The following is a 15,226-nucleotide window of genomic DNA, read 5'->3' as shown; positions in this document are numbered from 1 at the left end:
GTACTAAAGGTGGGGATCTCCCTGTAGCAAGTCTGTTGACAGCACTCCTATGGTAGTGCTTTTGATGGAGTTCGTAGAGGTAACTCACAGGCGTCGCTGCCTGTTAGCCCCGTGCTCTGCCTGCCACACGCTGGAACCATTGCCTTGAGGAACTCATTACAGAGACAGCTTGAAATATGCATATATAACAAGTAAAAGATTGATAATTTTTCATGTAGCTAGCTGTTTTGTTGGGTTTTGTTTGTTACCAGATTATAGGGGGAAGAAATTGTTACATAAGATATTAAGTGTTCGGAAGGAAAATCCACGTTGAAGCAATTCAGTAGGTATGGCAAAGGATAAGAAGAAAGATGGCAAGAAGGCAGAAAAATCTGCACATCCTCCTGTTCCTGCACAAGATACTACAGTTGGGAGTACTTCCACAGAGCTGACTGATTTGCAGACCTTAGTGAACAGGGAGGGAGAAACACAGGCAAATGCAGTGATACCAGATAAAGAACCAGAGGAGGTGGAGGAACCTCCAGTCCAAGATGTTCCTCAGTATTACGAAGAGCCAGTTCTTACTCGAGTTATTGTAAAAAGGTACGTGTGTTACGAATACATCAGTGAAGTCAAGAGTTCTCATTTAATATCTCTGGTGTACCCAGTGTCATACAAACATGAATTTGACTCCTGATTTGAGGCAGTGAGTTGGGTTATTCAGGCCTAGTAGTTATTCAGCTCATATCCCTTAAGAATATCCTGAACTGTGGGAGAAGGTGGATGCCAGTGATAACCAAATCCTTTGGTAGTTCAGGGAGACTATATGTAATGTTTCACATACTGACCAGATTGCCTGGTTTAAGCTAGTAAATGCTTCCTGTGTGCTTTGTTTTCTTAATGGAAAGAAATACGGGTCTAAAGCAACACAGCAGTTGTGTGAACTATTACAAGGAAGGCGCAAAAATTGGGAAATCTTGTGGTATCTCAGTTTTTTACACGAGATGCAACAATTGGCCTGTGTGTAGACCGTGGTAAACCAAAGGTCGTTTATTATACGTCTGTTGTGATGTAGGTCTGCTAGCAGTGACCTGAAATCTTCATCTTCAGTTTGTTTTCCTTGCAGCTATGAAGGTGAAAAAGTCCATGGATTGTATGAAGGTGAAGGATATGCCTGTTTTGAGGGGGGAAATACATATAAGGTGAGTGTGTACATTTTTACAACAGTAGTAGTGGATCAGATCTTTGTCTAGAACAGACAGGCTATTTCTGTTAACGTAGGAGGAGACTGAGCACCTAGAATGTGTAAGGATTGAAAGCTCTGTTGGTTTTTGGCATTACAACTTCATTTGTAACTAGTAATTGGAGGGGAAATAATATGTCCTTATTTTGAAACGTTAGTCACTGTAGGCTTCGGTTGTGGTAAGACTAAATGTGCAAACGATGCCGTTCTCTTCATTTGAAGGGCATGTTTTCAGGAGGGTTCATGCATGGCCAAGGGACTTACACGTGGGCTGACGGAGTGAAGTACGAGGTAAAGTGCAGTTTAATCTATAACTGTCCACAGTTACAGCCAATAGGATGTGCAAATTGAAGGAAAATAGATAAGTTGCAGTAGTTGGTACAGTATGGGCGGGAATTGCAGAAGTATGGCAGTGATTTCAGTCACAAGCCTGACTTCTCCCAGGTAGTTGCGGAATGGTGAGTCACTTTTTTAGATGTTGTAATCTAATCTTTTAGGGAACATTTGTTAAGAATGTGCAGATGTTTAACGGCCGTTATACATGGAATGATGGCAGCATTTACGAAGGATCAATCAAGGATGGAGTTAGGCATGGATTTGGATTTTTCAGGAGCGGTACTCGTCCTGTTTCATACATTGGCTATTGGTGTAAAGGCAAAAGACATGGAAAGGTAAGTAAGAACACCAAATGAGCGCCAGATCTTGAGTGACCACGTTCTAGAACAGCAAGCACTCTTGTGCAAAGGTTTTGCAAAAATGTTTTGTGCCATTGCATGGTCTTGTACTACGTGGAGATTTATTTTTTTCTAAGGGTCTTCTCTGAAGTCGTGGATGCTAATTAAAACCATTAGATGGGGCACTGTTTATAGTAGAGGGGGTGAAAGGTATCCTAGAAGTGTAATTGGCCTGTTGTGTAGCTTGTCATTTATGGTGCTCCAGGTAGATGATGACAAAGTCAAAACTGAGGACTGCATCAGTAGCCACGTTTAGCTTCCGCGTAATGACAAAATGTGTTTGTCACACCTCCCAAATGTGTTAAGCAGACCAAGTATGATAATTACAATTAAGACTGCCTTGTCTAGTGTAAGTAACATCTATTTCCAACTTTTTAAAGTCAAGTAGTGCTTTATCTGTCACCATTCTGTGCATCCAGATTGAAACGCTTTTCTGGGCCTGACATTTTGAAGGCTGATGTTCAGCATGTGAGGAAAATCCATTCTAATCATGGCTTTTTTTGCTCTGTGTCACTAACGAGACACTAAAGGCACTCAGGCTGCTGTGGATGGTCACCAGTGCAATGGTCTGACCAGTTTGTTCTGAGAGGAAACTATCAGATAAAGAGAGAACAATTAATGCTGTACACCTACTGTTGGAAGTTGAATTCTGAATGAGCTGGAACGCTGATTTACCTCAGATTAAGCTGCCAAAGTTAGCTCTCTGAAAGTCTTTCTAAGTGGTTTGAAAAACCTGTAGAATTGACATCATGTAATACAATTTTGTTTTGAACACTTGGGCTTTTTTAAAGTATTAAATAATATTCATCAAACAAGGTTGCTTTTTTTAATTTTATCACTTTATTTGCTTTAAGTAGTGTTTCAAAGTGACTATAAGAGCATAATTACGTGTCACATTTGTATGCGACGTGTTATTAGCGTAGATGAATATTTAGGTATTTAAATTGACTATTGTTTGTTTTAGGGTACCATTTATTATGATGAGGATCATACCTCTTGGTATTCAGGTGACTGGGTAAATAACGTCAAAGAAGGATGGGGAATGAGATGGTAAACATGATAGCACTTGTTCTTATCTTTATTTTACATGTATTATCATACAGTTTCTCCTGTTGTTTAAAATGGATACAAATGCTGCCATTTCATAGTAGTATGTATTTTCTGTAAATAATCGTACAAAGTGCTTTATAAGAATAAAATAGACCTTCTCTACAACTTACATTTTTATGTTGGTATATTTCTACTGATCATTCCCACAAAAAAAATCTAAAGACAAAATCCAAAATCAGCTTTGGTAAACCACAAATCAACATTTAAAAATAAATAAACTTGATTTAGTTGAACAGATGGACCTGCTTTCATGAATAAAAGAATTATATGTGGAACTATGTATAAATGAATATTTTGATTAACTGTGGCCAAGACTCTTCGGGGGGGTGGAAAAAGTGGTGAATATTTTTACAGAGATCTCTAAGTTCCGAAGAGGAGGTAAACAGTGCAATCAAACCTCTGTATGCCTGTCACAGTGAGCCAGCTTTCAAAGTAATGCTAATACTTAGCGTTAATAAATGCTAAATTTATTAGTAATGAAGTTTTGCATAAACCTTGCTTTCATGAGATCCTCTCAGAATTTAGTGTGAAATGACTCATTAACTTTTATTGTTTTCTTGCAGCTATAAGTCTGGAAATACCTATGAAGGTCAGTGGGAGAAAAATGTACGTCATGGAAAAGGAAGGATGAGATGGTTGACAGCTAATCAGGAGTATATGGGACAGTGGGTGTGCGGCATACAGGTATTTGTTCCCCAGCAACCTCCTCAGTTCAGCATCTGTCCGTTGCTCTCGTAAAACTCCATAGGGACCTTTGTGCAATATCGAAGGGGCTTTGAATGATTTTTGCTGGTTGAGATAACTGGTGTAATAGACTGTTTATTGAAAGTTGATTCTCATGTTATTCAGATAATATATATTCAGATTTTTTAAAATATTCAGATTTTTAAAAAGCTTTTGACTTAGTCTTCCAAAATCAATTTGATTATCTAATGGAAAATATAAAACTTTTTCATTAAAAACAGTTTAAAAAGTTAAATATTTGTGACTACACTTGGATTGAGCTATGACTTCAGCAGTGAGTATGTGTGGCAATTTGCTTCTGTGTCACCTGTAAAATATTAGACCACACTGTTCCCTCTTATAAAAGTTTTATGATGGAAGGAGATGATTTCTGGCATTTTTTGTTCCTTCTATTTAGTATTCTGTTGGAAAAAGAATGTGAGCTACTTCCTTTGTCTTTTCACTCTGCATAAAATTGTCAAGGAGTCCAGCTTCTGGAACACCATGGGGCTCGCTCCGGCATGGTGTTCCTTCCCTGGCTGTTCAGCGTTACAGTCAAAAGGGCTCAGGCAGAAAGAGTCCTGTCGGTAGAGCAGGCTCAAGTATGTGTTGATTTGGTGTGTGCTCTGAGTGCTTCTCCCACACACCTTTGCAGAATATAGTTCTGTGGATGGTTTGAAGTACTTCAGCTATCAACTGGGTGCTTTTATTTGAGAGATTTGCCAACAGCGACCCTTAAAAATGCCTAGGTGTTTGTCCTTATAAAAGTCTGAACCTGTAGCAATAGTAGCTGTTACGGAGATACTTTAACACAAATTTATTTCAGCATGGATATGGCACCCACATATGGTTTTTGAAGAGAATGCCTGCGTCTCAGTATCCTTTAAGGAATGAATACAGAGGTGATTTTGTAAACGGGGAGCGACATGGACACGGGAAGTTCATATATGCCAGTGGAGCTGTGTACAGTGGCGAATGGGTTTGTAATAAGAAGCATGGCAAGGTGAGTTTTGACAAGTAGTAAGACAAAACTACAGATAACACCAGAGGAGACTCTTCTGCTCTGTATCGTGGGTCCGTAGGTTTCTATATGGGAAACAACATTCAGTTTGCATTGTGGATGGGCTCTCAAGTGCAGAGTCCACTGAAAGCAGAAGGAGTCCTTCCAAGGACCTTGCTGGGCCACAGATTTGACTCTGTGGTCAGATGTGTGTGTGTATAAAGAAATATGTTTTACTGTGGAGATTTTCAGTGCAATGGGTGCATTTTGATTTTTGCAGCAGTTGGTCAGGACTTTGACAGTGTAAGCTAGTGGGTTTCAAGCTGTCCTTGCACAGCGATGTTCTCACGTTAACAGATTCTTTTAATAAAACTGAGCAGAGTGCCACATATGCAAACCAAGGATTGCAAACAAGTTTTTGTATATGGGGAGGGGAAATGTTTTTTCCTCAAGCTGTTTTTCAAAACCAATCAGATACATGGGCAATTCTTCATCCCAGAAACATACTTGAATTAACAGATGACAAAGTCCTTTATAAAAGAGGGTAGGAAAAATGATTTTGCTTTATCTCATATATTGCATTTTCGCCAAGATTCTTAGAAGGAAATATGACTGAGAACATTAATGTTACTTTTTCTGAACTTTGACTTATATTTATATTGAAATTAATCAAAGTAATCTGTCTATAGGGCAGGTTTGTCTTCAAGAATGGTCACGTTTATGAAGGGGAGTTCATAGGTGACCGTAGAGTAGAATATCCTGCTTTTCGAGTGGATGCAGTGAATGCACAAGAGCTGGATGCCGTTTGTGCAGGAAGTCATTTTGGCACTGGTAAGCAGCTTAAGAAAACAAATTCTAATCAGTTTGCATTTCATCGTTCCTTTTTGCTGTGATGTGAAGCTGTTTGTATTTACTCAAGAGTGAGGCATATTTCTTTAAAGTACTTTGATAACGATGGGAATTATCTTAATAATTAATGACGCCCCTGTGTTTCCTGTGTGTGACACTGAGTTGAGTGACACATCCACACTACATAGTCTAATACTTTTAGAACACTGTTGTCTGAAAGTTTCATAAGGTGTATAATACCTGCATTTCCTTTTGGCTAGGAGTTGGTTTTGACAAAGTTACTCTCAGTCATTATGCTTTGATTGTGAAATCTCTGCTCCTCACTATAAAGGAGTCTGTTATTCTCAGTTTACTGTCAATATGATAAGAAATAATATATGGGTTTTTTTTCTGTTTTTGCATATGTGTATATATATAATTCCATTCTAGTTTCTTCTAATTTATTTTATTTGCATGGTAGAGAATATCACAATCATTAATGAGTCAGAAAATACTTCTGTTCTGGGATCGAATATTGAGTTGGATATATCTTCACTGCTTGACTTGTTGCCAGGGGAAGGGAGACATGAAGAACTGAAACAAGTAAGAATCTACTGTTTGATACTTTAGTTTTCCCCTGCAGTATGTCTCATACTATTCTATTTCTGGTTCATTTGTATTAAAGTAACTCTTTCTATTAAAGAATTACTTGAACATATGAAGGCCATGAAAACAGAAAAGCAGAAAGAATGAACAGACCGTATTGCCTCTTCTGAGCTTCCTCTAGAAGACAATAAAAAATACATTAACATATCTGGAAGGGCATTCAGCAACTGCCTTCAGCTACTGTAAAGTTTGTCTGCTGACAGAGACTGATTGATTTTTACCAATCACCAAAAACTCCCTATTGTAACTACACTTGAGTAACGCTGTCATGATCACTTAACCAGGGATGTGCTTGTCAAAGTTGCAAGATCACAAGCATTACATGCCCAGTTACCTGATCAGTGCAAGCTGACCCTGTGATCCTTGCTGGGAGATGATGGTGAACTCATATCCTGCTTTATTTAGGTGGAATTTGCTGTGCTGAGGCATATTACGGAACTGAGAAGACTGTACACCTTCTACAGTGGTTTAGGCTGTGATCAGTCTCTTGACAACACCTTTATCATGACTAAGCTCCAATTTTGGAGATTTCTGAAGGACTGCCGGTTTCATCACTCCAACACAACTCTTGCTGAGATGGATCGGATATTGAGTGGTTTGTATTTCTGTTGATCAGGGTCTAGAATCGGGGAATTTTAATAGTAAGCTGTGAAGAGTTGGAGTGTCAAGTTCTACTGATAGCTCAGCTGGGGTAGTCGGGTGGCCCTGGGTGACTACCTCTGTGCCTGTGAGTGCTCAGTGGATGCTTCTCCAGGCACTTCAGTTGCTTACGTGAGAAAATGCAAAATTAAAGTACCACTTTAAAAATTGTTCTAAAGAGCCATCTGTTCAAAAATTGGATTCAGCCCTGGTCTTGTCTTTACTATTACATGTTGTTTCAAGAGGTCTGAGACGGAGAAGTCGAAAGAATTAATTTTTTTTCCCCAGGGCTCTTAGCTTTGGTTTGCATGTAGTATGTTGTTTTTTCTCCCATAGAGCCACTTAATCAACCAGCTCCATTTAGATATGCAGAGGGATGCACTGCAGTATCCCTAGTATGTGAAGGGTTTAACTCCAGCTTTGCTTTCTCTTTCATTCCTGTATGCTCTGTGGTTGCATTTCTCAAAAGGGAGAATCTGATAAGATTCAGCTATAGGTGGACCGTTCTCCCTTGGCCTGCTGGTTTGGAAGTGATGCTGTGTCTGCTCCGATTGTTCCAGGAGTGTTGTTGCACCGTGATAGGTAGAGACTGAGAGGGTAGGAAAGGCTGAGAAGTCAATATGCCTATAAGCATTTTAATGTTCATAATAGCAATACAGATTTATTTTATCAATTTTTTTTAGGTGATAAAACACCACTTGAGGAGATACATAGTCCTCATGAGAATTTACTGTTCAGAACATTTTTATCTTACCTTATTCGTCTGGCATTTCATATCTACCATGAAGAGCACAAGTAAGTTTCATCTCCTAGTGACCTTTATTTCAGTGTAACCAGTTTGAATCTTCCCAGACTAGAGTATTTTTGTTTCAGCAGTAGAGAGGAAGGTCCTTATCTGCGTAAGTGTTTCTTTTTTTTTTCCTGCTGCCTGTCGTATCCAAGGTGAGTAATGTTGGTATTTCTTCTGTACTGTGCAGAATCCATCAATTAGTGCCACATTCATCGCAGTTTTATTGTAACTGTTATTTTTTCCCAATTAATTTTTAAAGGTATCTTATTTTCTGAAGAACGATGTACAGTTTTTGCTATGAGCTACATCAATAAATGCTGGGAAATATACAGAGCTTTTTGTAGACCGAGTACCAGACCTCCGTTTGAACCCACCATGAAAATGAGGCACTTCCTTTGGATGTTGAATGTAATAATCTACATTTTAAAAAATAATAAAATTCTGTGATTAGATTTGTGCAGCTTAAATGAGCATTTTGAAATACTCCCTGTGGCTTCTGCACAGTTGAAAAGGTAGGAGTGATATTATTTTTACAAACTGTCCAACAAACGTTAAAGGGACAGCTGTTCTACAGGTATTCTTTATGCACTTTTGCAGGCTCAAATTCTGATTTTGTACTTTATAATTTTAAAGAATCAAACCTTAAACAAAATGTGTTTTAAGAAAATATAAGTATTTTTGCTGGCTTTTTTCCCCCCCCATAGCGTAAAATGTATATATGAAAATGTCTTACAGGTAGAACTCAAAGACTGTCATTTCAGAGCTTTTGAAATAACACAGTAAACCATTGTAATAATCTATTAGTTTAATATACATCATGATAAGCATGAGACTCTTTACTAAAAGTCAATAATTCAGGGAAAGGTCAAGATTACACTTAAGCAGGAAACAATTCCCATTGAGATGCCTGCCTTTTGGGTCACTGCCACTGTTGAAATCCAAGCTTTTTTTTCATGGGGAAAAAAAAAATCAAATGGCAGAATTGTAATTTCTTACATTTTTACTTCTGAGCTTTCACAAGTTCTCTCTTAACACTCTTTTTGCAGCCTAGGAGAAGTTCCCGTTGACTTCAGTAGGGTGAGAATTCACTGTGTCATTCGTTACGGACATGGAAACCACTAGAAATTTTGGCACAGGCTTTAAAGGCAGTTAGATTAGGTCCGTGTGGGAATGTCTGAGGGTGCTGTTAACATGTTACATTTAATCTTAACCAGGATTTTCAGCTTCTCAGCAAACAATTGACTGCTTCAAGACTTGTGGAAATACTTCTCAAAGACGGGCCCTCTCTATGTGGCAGCAGTAGTACCAACCTGGAGCAGGAGGTGTGTATGGAAAAAAACTTCATTGCTACAGGAACAATTAAAATTACTTTAAAAAATGCTGCAAATACTGTTCTATCTGCTAGAACAGGAGGAAGATAATTTAACTTTAAAAACCCAAAAGGGTACAGATGTGAGCCTCTATTTTTATCTTCCTTTGTTCTGCCTATATCTTACCTTAGGTCATGTCTTCCCTGTTTCGCTTATTATCTTGCCCTTAGCACAGTGTCAGCGTAGCTGAGCACACAGGTAACTCCTTAAGAGTGCCATAACCCAGAGGGTGAAATACTGTTTCTAGGAGGCTGCTGCGAGGAATAGTTCTGTCTGTGGGGCAGTTGCCTGGCAATGCATGTATACAGTGATTACACGGGGATGAATCTCAGCACTTCCAGCTGCCGAGGAGTGCGCTGGGAATGTTAAGGTGGGTCAGTAATTAAGGTGTGAACCCACTGATCCTGAAAGTCTGGTGATCCAAGAAACCTGATTTGTGATGTGTGAAGTGCTGCCACCTCAACAAGGTAGAGTAGTGACTGTAGAAGCGGCGTGTGCCACCTGCTAATAGAGGGCTTTGCCCTTAAAGAATTACCACTTACTCTCTGACGCTCAGTGGTAAATGACGTGATTGAGTTTATTCTTTTAAACAGTACCTGATATACAGAACAGAGTGTCAGTCTTACTAAGGGATTCATTTTACACCCCCCTCTTGGGCCTTCTGGAAGCATCATAAGCAATTAAACGTTTTGGGTAACAGCAATAGTTGTGTGTTATTTGTTACGGAAATTTCACCTAGCTCCAGATACAGCAATATGCAGTTTTTTATTTCAGTATGACTTTTATACACTGTGTTATGCTTTATACCTTCCTGAATTTTTTAAGCTCTGGAATTTTTCAATTTGTCTTCAGGAGTAGGGATGTTTGAGTAGACATGTGAGGTCAGAGAAGCTTCACAGTCACTTCTGAGTTCTTTGCTTGCTCAGGTACATATGCCTGTTAATGAAGGGATTTTGCAAACACTAATTAATTAATCACTGTGTTTGTTTTCTTCTAGATTGTTTTTCTTGAATTTATGGAAGCTCTTCTTGATTGTGCGTTGGTGTATGTTACCAGTGATCTGATTAAGGAGCGAGTAGATTGTGACGATAAAATAGGGAGCTTTAGAATCGAGGGTCTCTCCGAGGGAACCACAAATGTGTCTCTGTACCCAGAATATTCTCTGTCTCAGGTAAATTTGATGCAGACCTGTTAAATATTATTAGATGCCTACTTAGAGGGTAAGCCCTGTGAGTGTTCTGTTTCCTGAACCTGGAAACCAATTTCCTCTTTTTGCATAAACAGTCATTTGATTGGGACCTGCTTTTTCGGTTTGTTGCTACCTTAGATTGTAACATCAGTGTAAACAGTTTTACCACACCTGCACATTTTCCTAGGCAACTCTAAGTACACATAAAGTACTTGCAAGTCTTCAGGGGTTCGAAGGGCAATTGGCAACCAGTTGACTGGTGGAAGATGTGCCTCTCCTGCTTTAAGTTGAATGCCTAAAATTGTCCTTAAAAATGGCATCGCAGTTGCGGTTAGCAAGCCTTGCTGTTTCCCAGCAGTTAAGCTGTGCTCTGGTTTTTGCTAACCTTTTGAATGAGGGTTTTGTAGGTTGTAAGATGCTCCCTGTGACACTGGTGCGATTCAGGTGCACAGAGTAGTGGAAGGCATGACTTACAATTGTTATTATTTGGAATTATGCACAAGACGGAAGTATTTTTATTAATTCAGAGCATGAAAAACCACTTTTTCCCATTCTCTGGCCAATTTTTCCCATCCTGTGGAATGCATTCCCTTGCATCACTGCAAGCATTAATGGAGTTGGCACAGTGAAATGGTCCAGTTGAAATAGCCAGATTTTCCAAGACTAAAAGAAAATCATAATTTAAAATGCATTGGACATACAACTCTTCTTGTGTTCGCTTTTTATTAGTGCACTTACAGCAGAAGTATGATTGGTACACACATAAATGATGATATTTCTGAGGCAGCTGAGCTTTACACTTGTTCATGGCCATCTTCAAGCAAAAATGTCTTATCACAAGATGAACTAAAGAAACATGAGGTATGTAAAAAGCCCACACCGAAAGATGGAGCAGGGCGTTTGCAATTCGTGGCTGACAGCGTGGCCAGGGTAGTTTCAAGTTTTGAAAGGAAGGAGAATTTCATCTAATATTAAATACAGTGTGTTCCCGCAACTGGATCCATGTGTGGGCCTGGAAGTAGTACATTTCCATTGCTAACAAAGCGGTTGCTGCCACACATACCCACAGCTTATTGTTATTTAGAATATTGGGTGCTGTCTTCCACATTAACCAAAACAGTGTGAATACAGTTTTATCTTTATTCGCAAGGCGGGGAGTGAGAGGCTGAGAAGTGGGCAGAGACATTCAGAAGCACTGGGGAAAGTAACTGTAATATAATTCCTAAAACAATTTTCGGAGTTCTTCCAGCAAACTTTTCACCTTCACTGCCTTTACAAATTTGTACTGAGTCTGTGACTGTAATGAGGTTCTTAATATTCCAAGACCAAAAGGTAAGATACTTACTGTAAGGGGTAAGATAGTAAGGAATATTGGCCTCTATTGGAATCATGGAAATCAGACAGAGAATTTGGAAATTTCCTGACTTACAGAAAATATACCAACACTTAGAAAACAGAGTGGTGTTTGACCTGATTTTTGGTGAGACTTCTACTGTGGCTCATTTGAAAAGAGTGGCATCATCAGGCTGCAGAAGATGCTTGGGATAACATTTGGAAAGATTTCAAAGCATCTTTCTCATCATCCTGATTGTTATGCCTTCCTTTTCACTAGGAATATACTCCAGGTATTACATTGAAAGTCAGGAATAGAAATTCATTATTGTTTCCTCAGGAGCAGATGAGTAATAATATGTAGAGAAAGAGCTAAGAGCAGAGGGACATGTCTAAGAAGAGGAGCTTTCATTCTCTGTACCTGTGTCTCTCCTGAGCTCTGAAACAGAATAATCCTGCTTTCCTGGCTGGTAGCAAAGCTGAAGTGTTAGGAGTGATTGGCTAAAACTTGGAAGTGTGAAACACTATTGCAATTTAAATGTTTTGAAATCGGCATAATTGCAGAATGCGTTTGGTTGTCAGAATGCTTTGGAGATTGGAATTTACAAGACTCAAGTGGACATGTGGTTTCACTTGTTACTTTGGACACAAGTCCAGGCATTTAGTAACTGAATTTAAAACTTCTTGCCAGCCACTGAGACCTTGTGAAGGCAGAGGGCATCCTCTTCCAGAACTTCTACTGGGTGAGTACTGTAGTTGTCATAAGCATCCATAAGCAGTGGTGCCGGAGGAGGTTGACTCTTCCTACTGACTTTAAAGATGATTAAAACAGTAGCTGAGCATTGAAACAGCTGGATAAACTGCGATTACAGAGAGTAGCTGCATGCAGTGTGGCAATTACACAAGGTTTACCCTGAGCTTGCCACACCTGCTATACACAGATAGCTGGGCAAGTTTGAATCCAAGCTTTATGTGCTTTTTAATTAGAAGCTATCATGTTTGCCTCAAAAATAATTTTAAAAGGCTTTTAAAAACCGAATTCTTCCTGTTCTGTCCCACTCATTTGAGCATGGAAACAGGAGATTGATCTCTGCACTGTGCCTTCATTATAAACAAACATTTCATCAGTACAGATGAATTTCAACCACAGGTCTAGCTGTAAAGTCACATGACCGTTCATATTTGTCTGTGCTGAAGATCAAACCTGGTATTTAATGCACAGAAGTACAGACTGAGTAATTTTAATTTTCTTTCTTGGAAATGTCAGATACTGTCCTCTCATTTCACACAACTCATGGAGATGCTGAAGATGTTCCGTCGTTGTTCAGCTGGGATGCAGAAACAGAACAAGATTTCTGTCCAGCAAAGGAAGTGACAGGTAAAGCAGTCCTACTGTTTTAAGGCTAACACAAAAAAATCCCTCGTGGCTCTTGAACTGTGAAGTTTTAGTTGTATATGCAGATTTCAGCTTGTCACAAGAGGGCAGCAAATGAACATTAACTCTGGAGGAAGATTTTTAAAAGAAATTTTTTAAAGAATATGAAACTTAAATGAAACATTTAAGTACTGACTTAACCAGTTTCCCGCACTTTAAAATGGCACATTTTATTTGTAAGGCATTTGTAAGCTGTAATTTGTATTTATTCTGAGAGAAGCTCACTCTGCAAACCTGCCTCGGACAAGTAAAGGATATGACTGCTATGTCTGGCCTCTTTTATTAATGTAAGAATTATTACTAATGTCCTGCCACCGTGAGCTGGGACGTCATGCCAGGCCAGCATTCACACGGAAGAGAAATCAGTAACCATTTTCACACAGTCAGGCTGGTAACCTTTCTATACCATCCCCCCTCTAGCTGATGAGCAGATCTCATCCGGGTTGGTCTTTGTGCTTGGGAGATGTTCTCTGCAGATAAAGAGCCCAAATCCAAGAACAGAGGTAGGGAAGGATCTTTGTGTAGTCCTCAGCTCTTTCACTGAAGTCTGATGACTAAGTTACACATCTGAGAAAAGAGTTTTTTACAGGCCCAGCAGACAGGCCCTAGCCTCTTCTGCACTAGGCACGACAACTGGATGCTTGCACGCCATTCGGCTCCTCCAGGTAGCCATGTGCGTGCCTCCATTCCCCCGGGGACACCGAACTCTCGTCAGGTTACTGCAGCCACTTGTTAAGGGGGAAGGTTCGTATTCTGCTGATGCCGTTGCTAGGGACGCAGTCACTGAGGACCCACAAAAGGGCCACCCGGTTTCCCGTTGTCGGTTCAGTTTCTCACAGCTGCCATGCTCCGTACCGTGCAGAAGCCAACTTTCCCCTTGCAGAGTATCAGAGCTGAGCTATTGTAGTCCCAAAGGCATCGGGAAGAGAAGTGCCCTGCTAAACAAACATCTAATTTACATCCTGCAGATGAACCGAAAGAAGCCAAAAAAACCCAAGATGAGGAATTTAGCCTGTGGATGTGTCAGGTCCAAATCTTCTTTACAACAAAGTTCTTCCCGGCCTATCAGCATGAAAAAGTGCTGAGGGAAAAGATCAAAGAAAATCGAATACGGGATGCTGCGTTGGCTGAGCTGAGAAGGATCAAGGACGAGGAGCTGGCAAAGTGAGTGTGGTGTTTTATCTGAAGTACTGTTATCACTCAGCTTCCACTGAGAAAATCGCTGCACATCCATGTGCGTTAGCACAGCAGTGTGGCGTACTGTAACTGGGAAGACAAACTCAGCCCCGTGTAAGAAGTGACAGAATGTAACTCCTGTGACTTCCGGTGCTCTCGGGAGTAACGAATACAGGCAGCTTTCAGGGTACCGATCTCTCGGATTCCCTGGCATTTGAGCCCGCGCTGTGTAAAGGCAGTTAAGACATTCCTTTACGTACTGCAAGTCAGACTTCCTTCAGGTGCTAACCGGACAGATTTTCTGCTTCTCTACGAGATGGCAGTTTACACTGCTCATGCTGAGAACTGAGCTGGAGTTGCTTAGCCAGTGTAAATCTGACTCCCCCCTCTTGCAGTACATTAAATTTAAACTTTGTTCACTCAGACTTACTGCTGGAAGAGAAGCAGAAGAGGCAAAAAGGCAAGAAGCAGCTGCAGCAGAAAAAACACTTGATTCCAAGAGTGAAGATTTTAAGGCGTTAGAGGAGCCTGTCACGCAACCAGCATCCCCTCCAAAGGAAGAGGCGCCCAGCGTAGCACCCCCAGGTGTTACCAAGGGGCTTGCTGGCAAAAAGAGAAAGAAGAAATAAATCTTCTGATGAGAACTACTGAGTCTTTGAGTAAGTACTCTGAATGAGAAAACACAACAGCAGAAGAACCCCATGGGAAACCCAGGTATGATAAACCTGTATGCACGACTTGCAGGTCTGAGGGAAACTATGTTTACACCACGGGTCTCAGGCAAGAGAAGAGTCACTGACCTGAGTGTAACCCTTGAAACAAAACCATTCCAGAACTCAGTCTTTGACTTGTACCTAAAAATTCCCTCAGTGTTGATATAGTCACGATAAGGTACCGGTTCTTGTATGTCCCAGTGACATGGTTTCTGCTTCAAGCCTGGTTTATTGGACCAAAATACTGCATAACAAGTGTGTGAGAATTCGACAGTGAAAATAAATCACTGTGAAGCAGG

General features: G+C 40.1%; 1 protein-coding gene across 1 annotated transcript; it reads left to right on the top strand.

Moving 5' to 3' along the window:
* The first annotated feature begins 328 nt into the window (after positions 1-328).
* Positions 329-14,843, top strand: LOC104511155 (radial spoke head 10 homolog B2-like). Its single transcript, XM_010153651.1, is given in 21 exon segments — positions 329-582; positions 1,106-1,181; positions 1,445-1,513; positions 1,720-1,893; positions 2,921-3,006; positions 3,630-3,750; positions 4,616-4,792; positions 5,479-5,620; positions 6,099-6,220; positions 6,689-6,878; positions 7,606-7,717; positions 7,802-7,834; positions 7,836-7,864; positions 7,972-8,120; positions 8,927-9,034; positions 10,080-10,253; positions 11,001-11,132; positions 11,884-11,896; positions 12,871-12,981; positions 14,007-14,202; positions 14,639-14,843. Coding segments are annotated over 21 exon segments (2,673 nt in total).
* Positions 14,844-15,226: the final 383 nt, after the last annotated feature.

Source organism: Eurypyga helias, unplaced genomic scaffold (genome assembly GCF_000690775.1).
Source record: "Eurypyga helias isolate BGI_N326 unplaced genomic scaffold, ASM69077v1 scaffold26126, whole genome shotgun sequence".
Taxonomy (NCBI): domain Eukaryota; kingdom Metazoa; phylum Chordata; class Aves; order Eurypygiformes; family Eurypygidae; genus Eurypyga; species Eurypyga helias.
Note: the sequence above shows the minus strand (reverse complement) of the source record. Positions and strands in the feature narration are given on the sequence as shown.